The following is a 26,314-nucleotide window of genomic DNA, read 5'->3' as shown; positions in this document are numbered from 1 at the left end:
CTCTTTCCACACTACTATTTGGAATTTAAAAAGCTGAGGTCCAGTCAACCTCTGTTCACATGAAAAGTTATAAATAAGTAGTATGAGTTAAATAGGGTGGTAATAAATAAAAAGTTACATCCTTCAAGAAAGCTTCCCAATACTACAAATTACAGCTAACTTTGAGTTTGTACAATGTGTAAAATACAGTATAAGACAGAATGCAATTTCCAAATATCATAAAACCACATTTCAAACTATCTAACAACAGATTTATGTCTCAAGCATAGACTGTACGTGTACATGTATCTATACATACATGTACATGTGTATACATATATATATACACAGTCTATGTTCTCAAGCAAGTAGTTTGTATGTTTCCTCTAAATCTAGCTATGATGTATCGTTGATGTCATAGTGAATAAAATGTAGTTTTATGACATGTACAAACAGTTGCAGTTTTCTTGTACGTCTGAACCTTTTCAATGATATATTTTCAAACTTGAAACTATCATTAATTAAAAAAGTCCTCGTAGGTTCCGGTAAACCAAAGCATTATTGATGCTACATGTAAAAACAGTACTGAAAAAGAAAAACTTAAACAAATCTGCTTAGGCTGTTCCAGAACATGCTTCATTACATTATAGTCATTTCCATAGTGTCGTCTGTCTCCTCACTTTTCCCACAATCCTCCTCTTCTACGCTCTCAGTTATATGTTCACTCATACGTGTCTCCTCCTCCTCCACGTTACAGTGCTCCAGGAGTGGTCTGCTCACACTACTGTCCGCTGATAACTTTGAATGAGTCTCTTCTGCATCCGAGCTCCCAGACTCGACATCCTCCTCTGATAAAGAGTACATTTTCCTGGAAGTTTCACCTCCAGAACTAGCTGTATCATCCACTTCGCTGCTCCTGTGTCTCTTTTGGAACAAGCTGAACTCACTTTTCCTTGGTCCTGTATCTTCAGCAGCACTGAGTGGTAACAGTCCATTGGGTAGACCGTTTGAAGCTTCTGGTGGTCTTGGCGAAGCGGCACAGCACTGCTTAAGGATAGAGGCTGCCATTTTGAAGCGGTTTATTTTGGGTTTGGTCTGGGAGGAGACTTTGAGAGATGCATTGGGATAGGCAAGACTGGAGTCCATGGAGCTGGAGCCGGCTTTAGCCACAGGCAGAGCAGGTTTAACGGTCTTCATCATCCCCATCACCTCATAACGGAAACTCGAGATATCCTGTTTCAGCTCCTGGGGGTCATAAGAAATACTGTAAGTCACATTTTTAAGGTTGACATTTGGATAAAAAAAAAATAATAAAATTATTATCGTAGGCACGCAAATTAAGAAATCTGTACCGGTTTATAATAACTACATCTAATTAGCCTTAATACAGCTTGAACAAATAGTAATAATGATTCAAGCTTAGTACTTAATTAAAAGGTTAGGAGTTATGGCATTAATTAAGTAATTATTCAGTCTGAATCATTCTTAATAAAGTATTTGTTAATTATAAATTATGAACAATTGATGTTGGTCAGACTTTATTAAGGTTAACTAAAGTGAAACCAAAAAGTCAGTTATTGGATTGTTTTAAGGTTGGAGCTAAACCAACTAACTAAACCAGGACTAGGCCAAGATTAAATCAGGACTAGATCAAGACTAAACCAGGACTAGAGCTGGACTAAACCAAGTCCATATCACGACAACCAGGATTAGACCAGGACCAAAGCAGAACATATGTGAATGCAGCCTTCGTTTGAGGTTCAATAAATGTGACAGTCAGAACAAAATGAAATCACTCCGTGTTGTTGCACATCAGGGGAAAACATCTTGATCAAGAATTCTGACAGTGAATAGAAAGCAGACCTAAAAGTTTTTACTCCAAACACAAAGGACCACAAAGTGAAAGAAAGATTAATGAGTCTTAATGAGTTGTGATGAGGTTCTTTTTTACTATGGAGAGATTTATGGCTTTTGTGATTAAAGACTGTGTCTGAGGAACAAGCCTATTGCATCATTATGTCTTTAACAATGCAGCACATGGAAAATAACTTGATGTAGAAGTGCAGATAAAGAAGTCAGTTGAATAATCTTATCTGCTTTGTTCTTTCTTCGTATTATTTTTTCACTGGCCACTTAGCTAATCTTTCTAAGTGATTACTATTACTACTACTACTACTATTACTTGGGGTTTTAACTACTAAAACTGGCAGCAGTAACAGTTTGTCATAATCATAATTTGAAATAAAATGTACACCTCTCTAAAGGACTACAGCAAGAAAATAAGAACAGCCCACACAAACTAAACTAATCCAGAACTAAAACAAGAACTAAACAAAGATTAAACCAGTGCTGGATCAGTTAACAATCAGTTGGATTAGTTATCAAATCCATTTGGCTAGTTGCCTACTGTTATAGCTTGTAATATCCCATGTAGTTATCTTGGAAATAGGGCCCATCACAATGTAACAAGGAACACTACACTAGATACATACACAGACTAATAACCGTCCATCCTTCATGCTAAGTTCTTTGCAATGGCCTATATAGTTACAATATAAAAAAACAAAAATCACGTCATTCTTGTATGGTTTCTTTCAGGACTTTAGAGTATTCAGACTGCAGCAGTGTTGTATATTTATATCTGTAAGCTCAGTGCCAGTGTCTGCTTACATAATTCCTCTTTGTTCTGCACAAACTGAGCACGTACCTTGAAGTTCTCCTCTGTCAGACCCTCTTCTGTCTTGGCGTCTCTGATCATGGCGGCCACATAGCGCTTCACCAGATTCCTCAGTACCTCCTACATCAGCAACAGAGAAAAGCAATGGCTATGTTTGCACGCGTGGCCAAAATCTGATCACTGTCTGATTTCTGGAGTAATCAGATTATTGAAATGTTAATAGTTTCATCTGATGTGAGTAATCTGATTTCTGTCTGATTGTTCACGCCTGTGCAGGTTTTGACAAGGACAATTATGATAAATAGGGCAGGATAATGCAGCAAAGACAAAATGGAAGTGAAAGTGCTTGTATTTGAAAGAGTTATTTGAAAATGTATTGTATTTTGTCTTCCAAAAAATCGAATGCGTCACCAGGTGTTTTTGATGATTTTGCATGTAAACACAAAACAATCACATCTTATAATAGGGTTATCTGATGTGTCTGATGTATCCAGTGAGCATAACAGAAGTAAATATCTAATCTTAATACTGACACAATCCTCCACTAAAGCCCAAGTCAATGAGTCAGAACAGAAACCCACTTACAGGAGAAAAACATCTCAAGTCTACATTTCTTCTAAAGCCACTTTGACAACCCCCCACTGGTCGGGACAAATAGATTTCTTTGCAGCGAGAACATGCAAAAACACCCTACTGAGTGTAATTTTAGGCCTATTATATGGTACAGTGCTAATGCTTTGTATCGACTGTCAGGGTATTGTAGGTAAATGTAGAGTGACAACCAAAAGACAGGAGTGTTTGATCTGTAACTTTCTTTAGCACAAACAAAAAGATACAGTAGAACCACCTGTGGATGGATCAATACGAGACTTACCTGATATTGATGGTTTATCCGCACGTTCTCCGCTGCTCGTCTCTGCAAAAACAACAAGGAAAATACAATCCATCCAGGCTCACAAGTCACGTGACTGCAGATGCCCCAAACTCAGACGGCCTTCTCATACAAAAGCCTTAAAGGATAGAACAGGTTCTAGACAGGCTTAAACTCCACTGACCAGAAGTACTACTCTAATGTAAAAAAATAAAAAATAAAATAAAAATAATTTTAGAGAGCACTGTTTGTATTTGCATTGTGTTTGATAACCACTTCTCTATACCTCAACACATCTCACTTGTTTTGTCCATTTTTCTTGCTGAAGCTTTAAAATACTACAAAATAAACTAATAAACTGTGAGGCACCTACCCCCAGTGACCCCAGGCTCTCCGGCCTTCTGGATCTTGCCCTCTTGCAGATCTGCCTCTTGGCCCAGCACATGAGATACCAGAAGGATTTGGGGCTGGGAATAATGTTGAATGGTGCGGGCAAAGTGGCTCCTTCTTCAAAGTAACTCATCCACAGTTTTGTCCTGGCAAACTTCCACTCGATATCCGCGTGATCCTACAAAGGAGAAGGTTCAAAAACAGGGCTGCCAACAACACAGAATAACATAAAGGCTTTATTTATTCATCGGACTGTCTTTGATGTGAGCTTACGGCGATGTGCTGGTAGGAGTTGTTCATCATAGCGATCAGCATATTCAGAAGCACCACCAGAGAGATGATGTTGTAAGTCCCGAACATTGTAGCCCCAACAAATTCTGTGAACTGGTGGTCAGGCTTCACATTTGTCACATAGAGGTTTATGAGGCCAAAAATAGACCAGAAAAGGGACTGAAGAGTCTCAAATAAACTGTAAAAAATAAAACCAAAAACAGCAGATTCAAATGTGTTGAACCCTGTTTCTCATAAAGGTTGAACAATAAACTCTTAAATATCGTCTGGGAAACTGGGACTCATCACATTTGGTGATTACTCTTGTTTAGAATGAAATATGAGGAATGTATGTTGTATGTTGATAAATGTATGTTGTATGTTGACAAACAACAACGTCCACAACCAAATCTAATTCCTGGAGTAAACATGCAGGGGCTTGTCCTCCCATGATGGTTCTTCCAGCAGCTCTTCCTCTGTGCTCCACTGTCTGGGACATTCTCTGAGCACATCATCTGATGGGGCCTTGTACTTACTTGTACTTACGGATCTACTTATGTTTCATCCTGGATAGTGGCTCTCACACTCACTAGTCCTCGGCCTCCTTCCTTACGGCTCATGTTCATTACTTATCATTTTAAAAATTGTTTTACTTACTATAACTGTATTCTAAAACTATAACTTTAATTGCATGTGTATTTTATTTTTCCATACAAATTTTGGTAAGTGTATTTTGTTTTCATAAAATTCAATTTTTGTTCAATTTTAAGGCTCTTTCTTCTCAGAGGGGAAATTGCATGTGTGTAACTAATATTTTCCAGTTTTTACCATTCTGATGAAAAAACTGGTGCATGCAAACACTATACAGAAAGTGCACTCACGTGGAGAAGGCGTTGTTCTGCTGCACACAGCGGATCCCTTTACACTTCCCCTTCTCGTCTTCAGCCCTGGTTTCGTAGTAAAAGTACAGCTGATTCAGCCCATTGGCAAAGGCCAGTAACACCTGCAAAGAAGAATCAATTAAGTGTGCAAAGATGCATCAATATTTTAACAGTGCTATGATTTTATGAAAATACTGGACATAACTTTGTTGTGCTTTGTGTGTAATTGGTGAATAGAATATTCTATAACCTCATTAAAAGCAATATAATAGGACTATGCAAGAGCGATACTGATAATTACTGCACAATACCCCCAAGCAATCAAGTTAAAAGTGGATTAAAAACAGATCCCACTTCATGAAATATGCAAACAATTGCTCCTGGCAGAATAAATATTTTAAATTAAGTCTGCGTTATACAGAGAGAACAGGTTAATATGGTATTTTGAGATCTGTCAGTCATGTTTGTCTTTGCTGTTTACCAGGCAGTAGATGAAGAGGAACTTAAGGATGTCCAGCAGCATCCTGCCCAGTGAGATCTGCAGAGGGCCCAGGTGTGAGTTGGCTGTGAACAGTGAGATGAGCCGCAGAGAGCTGAAAATGTTAGCAATCGCAAACACTGCCTCTGCCACCAAAGTCGGGTGCCACATCTCCCACTGATTTCTGGGTTTGCTGCCACTGTACTGGATGAGAAGACATGCAGCAAACATAAACAATAATTATCCTGTTGCACATGAATAAGGTTTGTGTGCAAGTGCCACTGACTTACTTTGGTGTAGGCTACAATCTTGAGGGATATTGTGGCTAAATACAGAGAGTTCATGACAAAGTCCATAAGGTTCCACCAGTCATGGATGTAGTCCTGAAATCCACCGTCCCACATCTGCTTGATCTCAGCCCAGATAAACCCTGAAATACAAATTATATTAGATTATATAAGTGTAAAAGTAGGTGAATTTGACATTAATCATAATGTGCAAAAAAGGAAGCGAGAAAGTGAACTGATTAAAAGAAATGAAGTGTGCTATAAAGAGTGCATTGTGGTTGAGCTTAGACGTCATCATTTCTGAGTACTGTTGTAAATGTCAGTGAGGACACCTTTAGAGAAGTGGAGTGTTTTCTTTTGTAAAATGTCAACTTGGGAAATTCAGACAGACGCGTATTTAACTCTAATCAATTATTTATAGAAAAAGATCTGTCTGAATAATTCATATTCAACTGATACATTACAGGAAAAAAATAAATAAAAATAACTTTCCCTAACTTTCCCCTGCTTTACTTAACTTTGTATTCAGTATTGCCATAACGTCTCTCTTTCAAGCTTTATATAATCTAATGATATGGCATCAGATACTATATGTGGCCCCTTTTACCCTCATTACTGACCCAGGACCCAGGGCAGGATCATCCACTCCACGGTGGTGGGCGGGGGACCCTGTCGGTCCTGCCGGTCCTGCTCCGTGGTGACAATGTGCTGTGAGGCCAGCAGCAGCAGGAACAGGAAGGTCAGGTAGGACGAGGTGTGGCAGATGAACTTGATGAAGGGTTTTCGGATGAAGAGTCCATAGCGGCTCTTTGGAGCAATGAGGTAGCACAGGGCAAACAGCGGGAAGAGCAGACCAATGAAGACGCACGTGATGAACTTCCCTGCCCAATGACGCCTCCTCCAGCCTGGGAACTCATCATACCACCTCGAGGCCAGGAGCTGCTGGCAGTTCGGCTGGGCCACAAACTACAGCGGGAGGGGAGGGACAGAGAGAGGTGATTTGCCTCTTTTAAGCAGTAATTGAGATGCACATAGTGGTTAGAAGTAAATATTATGTGATGTGAGGCCAATCTGTTATGCTAATTTGGGTATTTCATTCCCAAATTGTAGAATATGGAACTATAAACTCAGTCAGTGTCTTTACAGTGTACCACTCTTCACATAAGAAAACTATAATAAGATAAAATAATATCTGCAGCAATGACATTTAGACATCCACAGCAGCAACAACCAAAAAAGACAGCAGTGTTCACACAAAGCTTCAAGCAGCTCCAATCAGGTTTTCAGGAACCAAATACTGTCCCATGTTTAAGCTTGAAGACCAATAGCTTAATAACATATGCTAAAAAAGTGCAACTATAAGCTGACCAGTGTGTTTCTAATCGGAACATTGTCTTCTCTGACCACTACAGGCTCACTCACACAATCATACATGCACAGATGAAAACACTGCAAAAATGTATACCTTGGTAAGTTAAGATATCTTTAATTACATAACACGCTATGTTGTTTTGAGTAGATTTGACTTGACTATTGGTAGATAATTTTACTTGCCAAGTCACATCTGCTCAAATCAAGATAATATGTTCTTAATTCAAGATTTATTTATTTTTTTAAACTTACCAAGATATTACTTATTGCAGTGTAATCTTTCCCCATTTTAAAAAAAATTGTCATGAGGCACGCATTATCTGTCTCTCTTTTTGTCTCCCTGTGTGTTCTCCCCCTCCCACACCTGCCTGAGTCTGGAGCTGGGCGGAGTTGCTGGCTCCTCCTGCATCAGCGCAATCACCTCCACCTGCGAGCTTAAGATGGACGAGCTTCAGACACTTGGTGCCAGACCGTCCGCGTGTCAACGTGACTACTCTTGCTTCGTTTTTTGCATTCTGTCATTTTGACTTTTTCGATGCTAATTGGAATTTTTACTACTCTCCAGATTCCTGCTCTCCCGCTCGTTCCTGCTCCTGACTCCACACCCCAGCTCCGGTACAGTCCACCCTTTGCCTTCGCCTCCTGTCTTGTCTTGGTCTCCGGCTTGCTTCCCGTCTCCTGCCCTGGCCCACGCTCTCTGGACTAATCCTGCTCGGCTTGCCCTGGTCTCATCCCGATCCTGTCCTCGCTCTGGTCCTGGCTTTCCCGTCCCCGCTCTGCACTATGCCTGTCTGGTCGGCCTCCCGCTCCCTGCTCCCTGTGTGTGATTAATGAACTATTGCCTCATATTTTTGCACAAATTGTGAATAAACACTGTGAACTTGCCCTGAGTCTGCACTCCTTGGTCCGCACCTGCCATTACAACAAAAATCTAATATTATAATCTGCTTTATGAATATAAGAGATTATGATAATGTCTGGTTCAGTAAAATGACATTCATTTGCAGTAACACTTGAGTGCGTCCCAAAAATCGTGTGAAATCTCACCGTGAGAACTCATTAAAGGCGCGGTGTTGACCGGTAACAGCCGCTGCCAATTCACCAAGTCTGTTGCCCGTCACCATGGAAACCCCAGATCCCAGTCTGCGTCAGTCTGGTGTCGACAGCTCAAATTTACATACACTTAACAGTATCCCCTCAAAACTTTGAGAGGATTTTAGAAGAGAAGGGAAAACATATTTACTAGTATAAACTATAATATAAATATACTTACTATAACTAAAAGTATAAAGTATTTGCCATGAGTTCGATTTGGTTTTAAGGTTAAAGCAGCCAATTAATCCAACATTATAACATTTCAATTCAATGTATTATATCACAACAATATCACAACAACCCTGGTCTTCAAGTTTTTGATTGATTCCAATAACTTTATCAAAGCTTTAAAAGAGCACAAAAGACAGAACTCTATCCTCTGTCCACACTTCAGCAGTTAAGGGGAAAAATGCAGAAAATAGATGTGTCCAGATGTTGTCTAATAATTAAGTCTATAAACTCTAAATGAATGTGTTTTGTCATTTCCACTAGTTTTGGCTTTAGTAACGGCTACACCTGTGGCCAGTTCAACCCTGTTCACCCTCACTACAAACAGGAACTCATGGGCTGCATTTTTGTCATCTATTCATCAGAATTAGCCTAAACTCGGAATTACTTTATTTTACTTATTTTACTTTATTGCTGATGAAAATTTAGAAAAAAAGTACAAAAGTCATGTTCCATCGGTAGAGCATTTTACTTGCCAAGATAAATCTACGCAAATTAAGATAACACATTTAACTTACCAAAACTATACTACTATAAAGTTTTAGCAACATCACGGGCTCTGATGCAACTGATAAAATGTTTTACAATTTGATTATATTAGATGATACAATCTATGGGGGAAACAAAACCAAATGTACTCATTTACAGGAAGGCTGTTGTGTACTCAAGCTTTGATAAACAGAAAACTTCAGATATCGTTGAATGTAAAAAACAACTGACACATTACTGCTGCAAATGTTGAAAGAGGAGATGACTGTGAGTAAACACTCGATAAGAGCCACTTAAGATTTAGGATCATTTAATCAGCTTGACACACTCACACACAGATAATGCCTCACAAAATATGTTTGAGCAAGGATGTTGCATACTTATACTTGTGTAAATTATAGGGATGAGGCACAAAGAGTTACACCTCTTGAAAAGCCGTAGTTCTTAACAGCAGTGCTGCAATTCTACAAAAACATATATAATGAATCAAATATTGTAAGGCTAAAATGTACTGTAAATGATGAAAATAAAAATCTCATCTAATCTTGTGTCTTGTTTCTTCGTGTGTTTCCTCTCATCCTTATCATATAAACAGAGTATACAAAAAGTATAGAGACACAGTTAACACTTACATGCATACAGATATATAACTGTTCTTATCTGTCTCTGTAATAACCACCTGACAAGCCTGGTCAACAGTATTTTTTTTAGATCAGACATAGACAAATTGTGCTTGATATACTCTTACTTTGAGCCACTTGGACGTAAAGTGCTCAAGTGTGTTTCAGCGAGTAGTCAGTTCATATTACAGTGAAGGAGAGAAAACACCTCTCTTCTGCCACATTGTTTTTTACAAATGGCTGCAGCCGTGACAGACCAGAGCAGCCTGAGGTGTTGTTTACATAACCTCTCTGTCTCTCTCTCTGGTCTAGTTTGGATGAGCGTCTGTACAATCTTTCTGCCAATATCAAGTTAAAGCTGTCCTAAAACAGAGAGGGAAGAGCCTGTCTGAGTGAAGGACCCGAGGCAGTCCCTCTCCCGTCTGTGGATCCAAGTCTCCCCTGTATTTTTAACCACGTAAAACAACCTGCTTCCAGTCAGCTACTAAACAGACTCAGAACTCCAAAAATGTACTCACAGAGTCCAACAGGTGATACCGGCATGCCTACTAAAACAATATAGAAGATTTCACTAGGATCACAACCTCAGAATACAGCGTCAATATGACTTTATTAAGACAAGACATAATGGTAGACAAGTGATATTTACAAAGTGATATCGAAAGCTGGGTTTGGGCACTAAACAAGAAGACAGGGATGAAGAGGGTGGTATGAATAGGGCAGGGACAGGAGAGTGTGAGGTGTAGTCCTGCTCCCAGATAACATAACTTATCTTCATAGAGAGCTCACGCCTGACCCAGGAGAATACAAATTGGATCCAAGGAGAAGCCAACTATAATTTATTTTCAAATGAGTTATGCTTTTCTCATGTTTTAAAACCAGAAATTTGTATATTTGAATTATAAATAGTTTTTTAACTAAAAGTGTAATTACTTTTCAACTAAACATGGCACAAGTGAGTAGATGTTTTTAGAATTAGATTATTATTATTAGTAGTAGTAGTAGTAGTAGTTGTAGTAGTAGTAGTAGTGGTAGTAGTAGTAGTAGTAGTATTTTATTCATTTATTTTTATCGGGTTTTTTTTTCTACAAAATTTGGATTCAGTTAAAAAATGCGTGACTTTATAAAACGTTTGGATAAGTTATACAAAGAGTAATATTTGTTGCTTTGGGTGGTAATAGCTCTCCAGTTATACAGAATCCATTAGACTGGTTTGTTCTGCATATGGCGTAAAGATATGGTCATTTCTGCAAAGTGATTTCATTTTGTTTGTTCAGCTACAAAGTACTGTGTTCAAACGAGAATAATGAATAACTAAAATATAGACTGATTTGGACAACTAATGACAATATTATGCCGTATGCTTGACTTGATCAGGCTTTTAACATTTTAATGGTGATGTTTTTCTTACACCCAACTGTGAGCTAAATGTTGTGCATTACAAAAATATGAATGGCATTTCAGAGCCCATAAAGAAAACATACAACTTTAAATCCAGATGCAGTTTTGATGAGTATCACAAGGGGGCAATGTCAAACTACTCAATCACAGTCAGCAGCCCTCAGGATTAAGGATTTAGCCCCAGTGCAAATATTCAGTTCACCGTGACTTCAGCTCAAGCCCCATCCTTCATGTGGAAAGCCTTTGGGAGGATAATGGCCGATTGTGTGAGTTACTGATCAGCTTTATCTGATTTGGTTTCACGCTGCATCAGAGCCCATCTCTCTGTGAGCAGTGCAGCTCTTCAGATAAATGCCTGTGGAGGTTTCCATTTAGACTGTCCCATATTGTTTATACACACATCGCTAAAAAAACAAGCTGAAAAACACACCGAAAACTGCAAATCTGCTAATTACAACACTCATATCACTCATCAAATATGATTTTGGTTTGCTATACTGTAACCCAGGCCCTATTAAAGGTGCACTGCGTGACTATTTGAATGGGTGGTTCTCCAGGTGCCTCCTTGCCAAGTTCTAGATCACATCTTTGGACGGGCAAGCCAGTTCACATTAAGAATGCATGTTTTTCAATTATTATTATTTCTGTTTGGGTGATAAAAACCTGAGTCAGTAAAGTTACTTCTGTGTATAATGTATCTATTAAAAGACCTACGGTATGTAACACTATTTTCTGATCTTTGTTATAATGTTGTTTCCTCATCAAAAACAGACCTAGAGTTGTGTTTTGTTTCATTCACACATGTTCAACACACAAACCCTGCATATTTACAGCTAAGTTCTCCTCTAAATAGAAAACACTGTTCCACTTTGCGATGTCATGTAGCGATACATGAAGTGCTCTGCTATGCTTTTAAACTCCATACAGCTTCAGTAGAATCAGTTGGAGAATTTCAGCCCTGGAATTGCCCATCTGTACTGAACTAAAGGTAAAAGGAGCTGTTAACTCGAAAACTAATGCTACATGACATCACAAGGTGGAACAGGGCATTTTGAACTTTGGAGATGTAAACTGATTAATAATGCAAGATTACTTAAACATATGAATGAAATAAAATGATGCTCCAGGTATGTTTTTGAGGAGGTAACAACATTAAAGCTCACAAGAGTCAATTTTATGTAATATAGGACCTTTAAAGTACAAAGTTGTTGCATGCCAGAGGGAAAGTAGTTTTTACTGTAGTTATATCTTCTATGCTTTCATTATTTGCATGATACACAGACAATAACACTTTGAATGTGATGTTAAAATACAGTCGTAACACCTGAGGTCATAGATTGAATCTTCTCAAATCCATATATTATTACTGCAGTGGTTTGCCTTTACTATCACAGGTGGTTTGTGTGGAAACTAAATAGATTTCTGTTCTCTCAAAGGGCAAACAATTAAGAGCAGGGCTGCAGAACATGGGATAAGGTTAAAATCACACAGCTTTATCACCACAGGCTGAATGCATTTGGAGTCACAATAATTACCTGCTCTCACAGTCTGACAGTGACCCTCGCCTCTCACCAAAACATCCAACAATAATAGCTCTGTGCGAAAACTGACAATGGGCTTTTGCCAGCAACTAAATGTCCACTTAACCCTGAGCGCATCACAGGAGCTGGACCCTGTCTGGACCAAAGGGTGTCTGTCACAGCAACAAAGCAATCACAGCAAATGGCATTGTACCTCTCTGTGATTAGACTGCTCACATGCTGCTCACAATCTATAAGAAACAACTAGAATCATTCTGGTCATCTGTTGTGAGGACTTTCACCTTTCAAATAATTCATGTCTTCATTACTGCAGCAAAATGAAATGCAATCCAGAAAAGAAAATACAAGTTTAAGTTCATTAAAGTTAACTTCCACTGTATGAAAGTTTGAAAGATGACTCAAATAATTTCTAAATGTAGTCCACAGCTTGTTTTAATTGTGTAATTAAGTAAGTGATTAAAGTTTTTTTGTTTTTTTAACCTAAATTACCTTGCCAAAGTAATATTATAGAGGCTGTATGCTCAAATGGTAAATGCCAATACTCTTCATAGTTAAAGCTTAAAAACAATTGTCATTACATTTTCCAAATATTGTCAGTTATACAGTTATGTGTGTTTCATTTGTATAGTTATTCTGTGGACACTCAAACAACCTTGCTTTGGGATTTTCATTTAGTCTACAGCTATTAGTAAGATTCTTCTCTAGCCTCAGCTTTACTGGGCACAATCAGCCCCAAATATATACACTAGAGACAGGCCAATACTGACATTTGCACTTTTTTTTTTTTTTTTTAGCATATTGGCTATTGGCTTTTAATCTCTTTCGGAGGTTGATATTTTGTTTTGGTCAATCATACGCCTAAAGAATATAGATCATGTGTTATTTGAGCACACAGAAAGAGGACACTGCAAAAAAGGTCTTGAATCCACTTTGTAGTAAATCAATGTGTGTGGATGATTATGTAGTCATTTCAAATTTAGGGGAAAATAATCTAAATTGGCAATACTTATCAGCTCATAAATATCGGCAGAGCTTGTTGGCCATCAATTTCACTGGATTCTAAATAAATAAATAAAAAAAAAAAAACATTGATTGATTGATTCAACAAGTCAGAGGTCAGAGCTGCTATCGAACTACTGACTTTTGGGTTGGTGGGCTAACGTTTAAACCACTGAAATAATTTAACATATTTTTTCAAAGATTTCCTTAACAGTAGACAGTCAGTCACTTTGACCAAGACAGATAATATGAACCTACTGTATTGTACTACTGCAGGAGGAGTAGGTCAGGCGGTGATTCTGCACTGCCCCCAAGTCTGTGTACTGGGGTCATTTGTCTTTGAAAGGGCAGCTGGAGAGGTTTTTAGTCATCAGAGACACAGCCCTCCATCTCTGTCTGTGTGTGATCGAAGGCTGCTGTGTAATGAATGAGAAGAGTGGATAATGAAGACAGCCGTGGGCCTGGCCTGAAGAGCTGCTGCAGCCTGAGGACCTGTGAGCAAGGATTAACTTCAGCTAACCACAAACAGATCTTGTAAAACAGGGCTGTCTGTCAATGAGTGTAGGGATGGGATGAGAAAGAAAGTAATATGTAGAACCATGTAGTAGATAGTTGTAACATTGCCAGTGGTACATTGTGATCTTGGATTAGTAACTTGAATTCAAAGCTTAAAGACAGAAACAAAGCTGACTAGATAAAAAAAAAAAAAAAAACTATGGCTGAATACATGTTTGATGAGGAGAGACATGTAAATGAATCCTAAAATGTTAAGTACGCCTCATATATTTCTTTCATTTGCCTTTTTCATCTGTTGATTACAAGCTTTTAAAATTCACACCATTTATAATTTCATCCAAGGCTAGTGTTTTTTGGCAATCGAGTTTGAAATTTTAGTATTGTGACAACACTAGCACTGATACTGCCAAAACAAGATTTTCATAATGTCCAACTCTGCTCAACACGCTTAAGTCCTATAACAGAGGAGACTGAAGAATAAATGGCCCAGGTGCTCGAGTGCATGTGCCCAGACAAAGCACTGGAAGCGAAAAACGATGGATGAATTATTCGTCCTCCGGAGAGTAACGTACACCATTCCACAGTGTCTCACCTTTATATTCAGAGGAACAATTGTGCAGTGTAATATCTCTTTAACCCCCTGCTACTGACTCCAGGTGCCTCTAGCTATAACACAAAAGACCAGAGAATACGCGACAAGAGCAGCACTCATGCATCATGTATAATACTATCACAGCTGTTCCTATGGAGATGCTCTGAGATACAAACAGTGATAACAGGGAAAACATGTCTCTTAAACTGGTGTATGTAGTCACTGTGCTATTCCTGAACATGTATTAAAACCATTATGGGCACCTGTAAAATACTTGAAACAGATAATTACACAGAGTCACTGGTCTCTACAGTATACACAACAGGTGCTGTGCAAATCCTCATATAATTGGGAGTTTTTAATTAGCTGTTGATTAGCCGGCATGATTAACTGTCTGTTGTCAAAACTTTGTGATTCTCATTAGTCCAAGTAACAACAGGGGAGGACGTGCACTGATACATAAATAAGCTGCATGTTTCAGCATACTACCATGGGAAATGCAATCTGCAACAACATATCACTAACTCAGCTGTTAACAGTTATGATCGCAAACTATACCTGTGCCCAAAACAACAACACCAATACCAAAGTCGTCATGGTCCCAAAACATCCCCATATTATTTAGTAGAGGAGGAGATGCTTAGTTTGTTGAGACTTTACCCCTTACTACTATTGTATCCTTGAGCAAGACACTTAACTCAATTTATTCCATCATTAGTAGCTTACTAGCATGTGTAGGAATTAAGTGGATATTGCATTGTACAGTTTTCCAAAACCAAGTTAACTCGGTATTCTCAGGTTGTGACTGTGCTGATTTTCTGATTTGATTACACAAAAAAAGATTGTAGTCTCTTGGCCTGAGACAGTACAGGCTTAAACAAATGCTTACCTCTTTCTGATGGTACTTGATAGCCAGTTTGAGGCGGGCGAGGTCGTTGGTGCCTTCTTCTTCGAGGAGGTTGTTGTCATCTTTGTAGTTCAGGATCATCTCCAGTTCTCGGGAGCTGCGGGTCTGGTCCAGCAGGTCTTTGGCAAACTGTTTACACTGATGGGACAGCTCCTCATACTCTGACTTGAACTCATTCTCCACCTTAAAACACATGATGAGTATTATTATTTTTGATGAACAATAAAGTAACTATTCTCCCTGGAGGGAAAATGGTCCTCTGTTCAAAGCTGCCTGAGCAGCAGATTGATGACAGTTTAGTTCACTTCTCCATATGTTGATCAGGTTTTGGTCAGAACAAGTTTTTTCTGAGCACATTACAGCACTGGCCTGAAACCAATGTAGATGAGTGGGGAACAATTCCACACAAAATGGTCCCACGCAGTACAGGTAGCAAACCAGGGCCAGTCAGCCACCATACCACAAATGCTGTTACCGTGTGCAGTATTGTCTACATTATATCTGGCAATAAGAACCTACCCTCTTGACTATAGCTAAAGGCAATATAGAGTATAGTAGAGTAACATGTAGAAAATATGAGCCTAATAAATTCAAGGTGCACATTTTAGGCATCACCATTAGAGGCCTGATTTGAATAATTTTACATATTCTTTTATATTGGTAATTTGGTAAACCCTTAGTTCACCAAATAAAGCACTCATTAAAGGTTAAGTCTTAGTCAGCACTGACCCGGTGGAGCCCTCACCTTGCTGAGCTCCTGTAGCTCCCAGCTCAGTCTGAAGGCTGTGAGGAAGGGGTCCTCGCTGGAAAGGGCGATTAGCGAGGGGCTGGACAGGGCTTTGTAGATGTTGAGGCGAGAGCGCGAGTGCCTCAGACTGTCCACATCTGAACTGGAAACACACTCCACACAGTTACAGCGCACCTGCAACATCAAACACAGCACAGGTTTAATGAGCAGCATTCACCACTGCTCAGCGAAGCACCGATGCAATTATATGTTTGTGTGCTATTTTGTGGTTATAGGAGCATATGTTACTAGAACTGCTGCAATAATGGATTTGGAAGTCATTTTAAAGAGCAGCACTGTGCCGCAGCGCTGCTTAGTTTTCCCATCTTCATGTCATTGTTGTTTTATCACAAACGGATGAGTAAGCCTCCATTATTGACTTTATGTGAGCTCCAAATTGCTAGCTCTTCTGGTATGATGATTGTGACACTATAAAATTACTCAAATAAAAATGTTTAACTGAATCTTTAATCCTAAATCAATAGCAATATATCCTAGTGTTTACATATAATTTGTATTTCCTATGACACAGTAAATATTAGCACTGAACTGGTCACGATATCTGCCACTATAGGAGTAGTTGAGTGGTGAAGTAGCAGTTTCTCACCTCATGTGGCTGAGGCATGGACACACCTTTCTGCACCAACAGCTTAATAATCTCATAGTTGTTGGTGTGTGCCGCCAGGATGATGGGAGTGATGTCAGGGGTGAAGTCAGAGAACTGCTTGTCCAATAAGATTGGCGGAACCTGCAAAAAAAAAAAAAAAGGGGCAAATGAAAAGACTTTAAAGTTTAAATGGACAGAATTTAATGAATTCTCTAATTATAATAAATCCAATAGTTAAAAAAGTATTACTTTAATTAAGTTGTTGTTTTTTTTGTTTTTTTTTACATAATCGAGAGACATATTATACAACATTCTCTTTTTAGCCTGCTAGGTTAAATGACAAGATCAGAGGAAGGAACTGATTTTGTTACAAAAGCTCATCTCACCTCAGAGTTTGGCACTGAAATGAATCTAGCAGTTGTTGGTGTTGTGAGATTAATATATATGATATATTATACTTTGACCTGTGTGTTTTCATAGGTGCCAGTGTCATAATGTCATAATGTACTTGGAACATACATGGACGTGGAAGTGTTATGCTATGTGCATTTTGTACCAAGACGTGCAAGACGTGTGTTTCTTAAGAAAGACCAGATCAGCATGCTGACTTTGTCTTCAGTGAACCCAGATAACATGTACATGTCTGTATATTCCAAGCTAATTATTAAGAGAATGTGACATGTGCTACTAGTATATAGAGCCCATTCTGGAGATGTAAAATCAGGAGATTGTGTCGAATCAGTTTGAATGTGCCGAAATAAAGAACCTGGTTTATGGATCTACTTGAGCCTACTGGATTTTTATTTGCGGTGTGCCTCTGGGAAAAGCTGACAGTGTCATGGTGTTTTGTAGCTGTGGGTTGAAACTATAATGAAATCTGCACCTTTTGAAATTTGGTAAGCAATTTCCCACCCCCCTTATCCATGCACAATATAACATGTCAGGGATTTCACTTTGAATCAACATGCAGTGAACAATACTCATTCTACTTCAGTGCCTTATCACCCACTCCAGCTCAAGCTCCTCTGCTGTTCCCATGTCACTCAACAGCCTGCAGCACTATAGGAAAACCCTGGCTATTGGTCGTTTTTAATTGAAGGTCTGATCTATCTGATTTGGTGCTGAGGGAGTCAAGAACAAGAACAGTACATTGAAAAAGGCAAGTGGCCATGGACACACCACGGCGCAAATAAGATACTTAAAGCAACAGCAGGCAAAGGGCATGGGCCAATAGAGGACGAGTGCAGTGGATAGACAAGACATATTGTTTAGCATTAGACAATTTGATGAGCTAAACTGATAGTTGTACTATGTAACTTTTCTGGAGGAGGGTCTTCCAGCAACTTGTCTCCATGGAGATGTTATCATTTTAACTGGAATGTTGCCCAGAATGTCATTAAATCTATGTATATGTGGAGACAAGCACATGATGCTACCGGACTACAGGTTAAATTTGGTGGAGAGGAGATGTGTAAAAAGCCATTTTAGCAATTAAAAATGTAATAATTGACAGATATGTTTATTGCCATACTGTGTACATTCCATAAGCAGACAAATATATGTCTTAGAAAATGTCAATTGTGCATTTTTGTCTGTTTGACAAAAGCCTGTTGAGCCTGTTTAAATGTACACTATAATGGCCAAAATATCAAAATGTTCCCTGCCTAAAAAATGGGGTATTAGGTAGAAAATTTGATTTGGTTACTAAAGTATTTGATTTGTCTTGCCTAAAGGTAGAATCGGCACTGTTCCCTGCACTCAGTCACTTCACTGACACTGCCAATACATCAGAGACAGTAAAATAGCAGATTAAAGAAGTATGCCGTAGCTTTGACTAAATCTATTAAAGGCAGTTGCAGAAATAGCAGCAGTGAAACAACGTCACTATAGCACTCATGGTAACTAGATTCTTGTTATATACTTAGCAGTGAGCAATGACATTCCTTCAGCTCTGCATTAATGTTCAACCCACAGATGGTGTATCATTGGGACACTAATTACACAAGTGGTTTACCTTCTTTCCAGAAAGTGACTCTGAGACATTTGTCATGTTTTGCCTAAAAAGGGATTATCTAAGAAGCGAGAAATGGGAGGGACATCACACAACATGGATCAGACAAGCTTGGCCAGTGCCCAGGCCTCCACAGGACCCGCGGCTCCTCTTTGATAACAGTGGTGCAGAGAAACCACAAAGTGAATATTTGTGTTCACTCACAGAACATGTCTACAGTGAACAGTGGAAGCTTGGTATAAACGACGAAAGAGGAATAAACCTGAAGTGACAGGTGATACTGAAGGGATACAAAAGCTCACACACAGAAAAAAACACAGCAATTCTGCTGTTTCAAAACACATTCATCTATGATTGCATGAATGCATTAGAATATACATTCTTGACAACATAATCCAAGAATGTGTCACATGATTGAACAAGTAACTGGTGAAAATATACACTGCAAAATGACAAGATAAATTACAATATTCTTTTTCGATAAGAATAGTCTTTTGGCAAGTAGGCTGTAGTAAGATTGTTTGACTTATACTGAAAATGTACATGTTCAATTCACCAAAAATATTAAAACGAAAAAAAAATTAAATAATAATAATAATAATGATGATTTATTATTTTTATTAATATTATATGTTTCAAAGTCAACATTTCTTTGTACAACAGGGGAGTTTAAGTTTATTCTATGCTCCATATATAAGTCTATATATAAGATAGATGTTTTTGCCTATAGAGTTACACATTAAACAGGTGGTCATTACATTTGAGCAAGCAAGTAGTCATAATGATATGGCCAAACAGCATGCAGCTCACTCACACATGTAATATATATTTGTTCCACGTGTCAGAATGGAGAGCATCCATTAGCATTTTAATTAAAAATGCAGCATTAGCATCTGGCAGAATAGCGGGTTGACAGGGAGATTTGATTTTGTTTGCACACTCTTCTACATGCGTTCCCACCAGACCTCACATCTATTCCTGAACAATGGAACATAAAGTAACTGGTATTTGAATGACACAGCATAAAACACTGATTTGCGAGCATCCACTGCACGCACAATTATGTCTATGTGGTCGTCTGTGTTATATATAAATCTATCAGGGAATCCCTTACATAACCTCGTTGATGTGCGCTCTATGTGGGCTGCAGCGTAACCCAAAAGCACTTGTTTTTGAAGCACAGTACGGTCTACCCGATGCATATCTATACTCCACAAGCCCCAAACACGAAACAAATAGAGCAGAGCAACTGCAATAATGCAACAAATATGTCTACGAGGCAGCTCACAAAATGGCAAACGCACCAGACTATGCAATAAAAAATAAATCTCTATAATCATAAAGCAAGAGCCAATATAATGCGTATTCCTGACCTCTCGTTTAATAATATGAGTGCCACTTTCTCCTGAAGATTCAGTGGCAGAGGAGTGATCTATTTCATCATTTCATGTGATGGCTCAAGGCACTATCTTATGAGCACATTAGGTAAAGAGGAAATGTGCCGGCTGATAGACTTCACAGCCAAGCGTTTTGGATTGACAAATATCCAGCCAGCTCCACATCCAGAGCAGATAAACAAGATTCATCTGTCCCTCATTGTACGATCAAACACCTGGACCATTTTCATGTTCCCAAATACAACAAGCCAGATTGTTTTTTACTCCTTTATGGATAAAAATAAATAAATAAAAAATATCTCCACTGTTTAGGGATGGATTTTTCTCCATAGAATAGAATTAAAATTACAATTTGAATGATCGCAATTAGCAAATCGCAAAGGCTGCAATTATTTAGGTAATGTCCTCTGCCAACAACGAAATATTATAGCTCCCTGGGCTCTTATTATGTAAAAACATGTTCTGAAATGATTCTTGTATCAGTTTAATTTTAGTTGTCCTTTCTCAAATGTGCAGTGTGGCATGAATATTCAAGTAAAAAAAAAAATAGTGCAAATCTAATCACAATACCAAGGTTTAGTTTGTTTTCATAGCTGACAGCTTCGACTGCTCACTAGAGGTCTTCCTCAGAGTGATCACATGATGTTGCTGCGATGTGTTCTGCTTTGTGTTTTTTTGTTTTTGTGTACACCTTCGCTGTTTCCTTCTCACATTCTGTCCTATGTTCCTTCTTCCATGTACTGAATGCCCTCCTTGATGTATGTTTTATTGCAAGACATGCAAGGTATTTTGTATATGACATTACATTGAATGGGTAGTTGCCTGGGTTTTCAGTTGCCAGTTTTACTGGTGTGTTTATATTGTATCTGGTGTTTTTTCCATCTTCAAAGGACAACAGACATCATGGCTGGATTAAGGAGGCAATCGAAATACGGAAATGTGGCCATGGGACTTTAAAGCGGGACAGGGAGGCCTTTTTGCTCTCACACACCTGGGTTACTGTCCTGAAGAAGTCGGACTACAGATGGCGCTGTTGTCCTGCCTCCACCAGTAGGAAGACAGGCCAAAGCCTGTTAAATCAGCTGATTGGACACGTGGCCACTCTCTTCCTGTGGTCAGGTGATGTTGTTGTGACATGTCCGAAGAGTAATAAATTATTGGAAGACCAGATGAACCTCATTGGACTAATCATACTTCCAATAATTGTCAGAAAAATCACATTTAAAATTTTTTCCAAAAATCTCTCCGGCTGTTCTTGCCTAGATTGCTTTTGAGAGACAGAAAAATTATTATTATTTTTTTTTTAAAAGCAGTGAAGAACTCTGCCGGATTGTAGTTTTGCTCTGACCTTTGTATTATGCAGTACGACCTTGTCAAACTGAGTATTGCTTGCTCATTTTTCCAGCTTCAAACAGCTCCCACTCACAAACAGGTGTCATGATGAAAAGACTTTCTTCTCCTTTCAACTGTTCTACACCTGCGTCCATCTGACTCCATCGTCTGCAGTGTTAACACTGACACCCAATTTTAATTTAGTGTTTTAACAAAAAAACATTTATCTTCTTTCAATCTAGCTGAACAAGGCCCTTTTAGTACAGCCACAGTCTCTTCCTTTCCTCTAGACCTCTAAACACAAAGGATGAAATTCAATATTTTTAATCAATTGTCTGATTTATCAAACCACTGTTGATTAACACAATGCTAATTTTATTTAAAGTAGTTTTCTTTTCAGCAGTAACCATGAGTCACTGCTATTAGTGGTATCTTTAACCAAAGCCTCATGTCTATAAGTCTATTTTTTAAGAAAACTACTGTTTAACTACTTTTTTTCACTTAGTACTGTTGGTTCGGAGGTGGCCCTATGCTTCCTTTTCTATCATTTTATTGTTAGTATTATCTTATTTATGGCAATAAATTGATCCTGAACATTCGTACTAAACACAGTGTACTTATTACAAAGTTAGAGCTTATTAAAGTATGTACCATTATACATGTCATTAGTGTTACAATACTGTTTCAGTTATGCACATTAATAAGACACATCACTGCTGAACAAATGCTCCTTGAGTAGCGAGCAATCAGCGCTAAAGGGCACCAATCCAAAATTAATAGCATAATTTATTTTTGATGACTATAATTAAGTGGATAAATAGGCAGCTCTCAACGACACAAAGGAGGGATTTATTTAGGAATCATCAAACTCAAAGGTTTTACCCAAATCCTGAACACACTCGGCATGCACTTCCTTCTGTTTTTGACTGGGCTCGTTACATCCCTGTTTGTGCAAGATCTATGCTTCTCCAAACGACAGACGAAAGCTAATTCAGTCAGCTTTTTCAAGTGTCAGCCTCTGCTGCAGCCAACAATATAGAGCTATCATTTTGGGTAGTACAAGAAACTGTAGGCAGTAACATGAGGCTTACAAGATCTACTATAACTCTACACTATAACTCCTGGAAATGCCCAACACAGAACTAGATTGTTCAGATATATTATTTGTGAATTTCTCATTTAGCCAGCAAACACAAAGCTGTCATTTTCTGTGATGCAATTGTTTATATAATGATGTATGGCACTGTTAGAGGGCATTTTCAGACTGGAGGTTTAACCCCAGCTTCAAGCTTGCATATGACAGAGCACTGACATTACCATTATAAGAGTTATAGTTGTAAGAGCTATAGGTGCAAATTGACAGCCATGTTTCTGTCAGTCAGCCCCAGGGCAGCTGTGGCTAAAGAAGCAGAACATTCCAGGCAAAGGCATGGCATCTCCATGGAAACAAGCACCTTATTGTTCTGTTTATGTTTATTCATTTTGCAGACTGCTCTGTTTATCTGGAATGGGGATTGGCAAATGTTAGACATTGTTGCATACTCTTTTCAAATAGACAGGATAACACATCTGTGCGCTCTGAGAATTATAGTATAGACTTTAATATTCTCACTTTTGAAGGTGTCTCTGTAATTGAGCTGCTATACAATCCAATCTAGTTAAAAATAAACTTAATAGACATGGACTTGAATCATGCATGAACAATACATTACATGACTGCACCATAGGTTAATGTCAGGCTTGCTTGTGTGGGCAGTGAGCTGGATCTCAGCATTGACACGCTCACGTATCCCAAAATAACCAATCACCCCCTCCTCTCTCCCCTTATCCGGTCCGTACCTGCATGCCACCGCTGGGCTTCTTATGGTTCAGCAGCAGCTCCACAGCACCCACCACCTCTTTGCGGATAGCGTGGAGCAGGGCATCCCCGACATAGACGTTAAAACTCAGCAGAAGTTCGATGATCTCCAGGTTCTCGTTCTCGATGGCGATGAGGAGTGCGGTGCGGCCGAGTGGGTCGATACAGTTGATGTTGATCTTGAAGTAGATCTCTGCTTCCTGACAAAGTGAGGTTGTAACGGAAAAGTCAGACATTTCACCTATAAAAGCCTCACTGGCATTGGCATTTAAGATATTGATGGATTACCCAGTAGGGAGGTAACTATTGATTTAAAAAAAAAAAAAAAAAAAGCAAAGGACTTGTTTTATTTGGGGCTCACAAACCCATTTCAAGAGTGTGACCACTGTTTTGAGGTTTGCAACAGCACAGTGGTTCTCAAACAATGGTGTGTGTACCACTGGTGATACACAGGGTCCTTTTGGGGGTACACAGGAACTTCTTCAGTTCTACTGTTTGCATAATTTAGACTTTATTTAACAGAACAACCATCAACTATAGAGTGTATGTATAAATGGACATAGCTAACCTGCTAGCCACTCTGTTCCAAACAAGAAGCACCATGGGTGCATTTCTGGTTGCATTGACTCTGACTCCAATTCAGTTTACATAAAAAAAAAAACAAAAAAAAAACTGTCACCCCTCTCACTGTAACTGCAGCTGTCAGACTTGTCATTTTGGTCTTAAAATGTTCGTATTAACCCGCTCTACAAGATCCTGGTATTTTTATTTAGCTATTGTGTCTGCAAATCAAGATATGAACATAATGGACAAACCAGGGACCTTCTTTCCCCGAGGTTGCTCCCGCTAGCATAAGCAACAGGTCTGATCTAAAGCGTTGCTAAGTTTTGAACAGCCTTGTTCTGAATTGGCTTTTTAGTTGCTATGATACTGCGGTCAGAATGAATGAAACTCGGCTCCAAATTAGCCTCGATGAGCTTCATTTGACTGAAACTGAATGCAATGGGTGATGTCACACTCCCTTTGTCCACTTTATACAGTCTACAGTCTATACCACACATTTAAACTTACATATGGGACATCATCAAGAGAAACGACTGTTATATTACATAACAAATCAAAACAGTTGTATTGAAAGATGTAAAATGTTTCTAAAGAATTATAGAAAAATAGTTTTAAAACATATTTTGACACCACTCTATTGCTACTCATATCTGACAAGAGTTACCCAGAAGAACACATTCAACTTAATTCTTGCTTAATTTGATCAGATTTAATAAAATACAGTTAAAATATTCTAGGGCAGTTTATTTTGATCATAATCTGCAAATTTGTTAATTCATTTGTGGAAAATCATTCAGGCCCCAGATGTTCTCGAAACAAATCAAATCATCCTGGCAAAGCTCCTTCATCTCCTCCATCTCAGCCCAATTATAGTGTAGCTTTAACATTCATCTATTTTTCCATCACACTTTAAATAGATCCATCGCAGTGACCAAATCTATCTAATTGAAAACACATACACACCTCCAGGGCCTGTTTGACACTGGCATAGTCCCCTTTCTCCACAGCCCCAAGGTAGGCCTTCTCCAGTGGGGACAGCTCCGACTCGGCCCTCACGATCCTCAGCGGGATGCGGTCCCGGTATGACGAGCTACCGGTCCGCCGGTAGTACAGCTGTGCCATCTCCTCAGGCTTCAGCTCTGTAGCGCTAACCTGTGAACACGGCTAACAGGGCTACAGCTGGTCCCAACCCCAATGGGGACAGTCTGCAGGGAACAGAGGCAAAAGGACAGGATTAGCGTTACAGGCAAACAGGTTTTCATGAGCTACAGAAGAATGAGATCTGAGTCCATTGAATGAAAGTGACTGGATGTCTGGCAAATATTTTGCAAGTGAAGATAAATGAGCTGATATTTACTGTCTGATTAGACACAACTAAAGGCTGAAATATCACAAATATTATGTTGGATTATAGAGGTGAGAATGTTATCTGAGAACAAACAAACCATTGTCATTTTTTATGATGAATGCTCTCCTGGCAGGCGACATATGAATGGAGTTGGCAAAGTGAGTGAAGTTTGTAAGCCCAGGACTACATATAAACCAAGAACCCTCAGACCAATTTTTGTTAGCCCTCATACTTCTACACTGGCCCTAATGGTCATACCCACTACTTTTTACCGCTATAGTAAGTATTTGTTCCATTCTAACCTAAAAAGAATAATATCTGAAACAATGCTATTTGATAGAGACCTAAAATTTATGTTCCACACCTTACTAAAAGTGCAGTGGTTATATCAGAAGAATAATTGACTGTAGAAACCCACTGGCTTTGAAATCATACTAAATTATAAAATATATTAGGAGTATGCTTTCAAGCCAGGAAACTGTACATCTGTCAAACTGCAGCTGCCAACCAGACCGTCTCCCAAGTGCACTTTAATACCACAGTAATAGCATTGTTTTGCTTTTTTTTTTTTAGGACATTTTGATCCAAAATTCATACACTGTCATTCTATTCCCCTCAGCTGCCACATTACTGCCATTACGAGCACTTCCATGGACCTTTCATTTCAATGAGACCCACTGTAAAAATATGATGCCACCTCTATATTCCCATTGGACACTGCACACATCAGCTGCCTTTTTATCCAGCGGTTCATGGTTTATGGTGCCTCTTGGTGAAACAATTTCCTTGGAATCACATATGGAACTGCCCCAGGGGAA

At 38.9% G+C, this 26,314-nt stretch overlaps 1 protein-coding gene across 1 annotated transcript; it reads right to left on the bottom strand.

The window, feature by feature from the left end:
* Positions 1–517: 517 nt before the first annotated feature.
* Positions 518–25,270, bottom strand: trpc4a (transient receptor potential cation channel, subfamily C, member 4a). Its single transcript, XM_033978390.2, has 14 exons — positions 25,112–25,270; positions 23,566–23,784; positions 16,987–17,127; positions 16,338–16,514; positions 15,575–15,775; positions 6,454–6,799; positions 5,837–5,976; positions 5,550–5,750; positions 5,069–5,190; positions 4,191–4,386; positions 3,901–4,095; positions 3,531–3,572; positions 2,687–2,776; positions 518–1,224 (listed from the first exon to the last, which is right to left on the bottom strand). The coding sequence occupies exons 1-14, from the start codon at positions 25,268–25,270 to the stop codon at positions 619–621; spliced, it is 2,835 nt and encodes a 944-aa protein (XP_033834281.1). The 3' UTR covers positions 518–618.
* Positions 25,271–26,314: the final 1,044 nt, after the last annotated feature.

The sequence above is a fragment of the Periophthalmus magnuspinnatus genome, chromosome 14 (assembly GCF_009829125.3).
Source record: "Periophthalmus magnuspinnatus isolate fPerMag1 chromosome 14, fPerMag1.2.pri, whole genome shotgun sequence".
Lineage (NCBI taxonomy): Eukaryota > Metazoa > Chordata > Actinopteri > Gobiiformes > Gobiidae > Periophthalmus > Periophthalmus magnuspinnatus.
The sequence above is the reverse complement of the archived record's forward strand: the minus strand, read 5'-3'. Positions and strand labels throughout refer to the sequence as shown.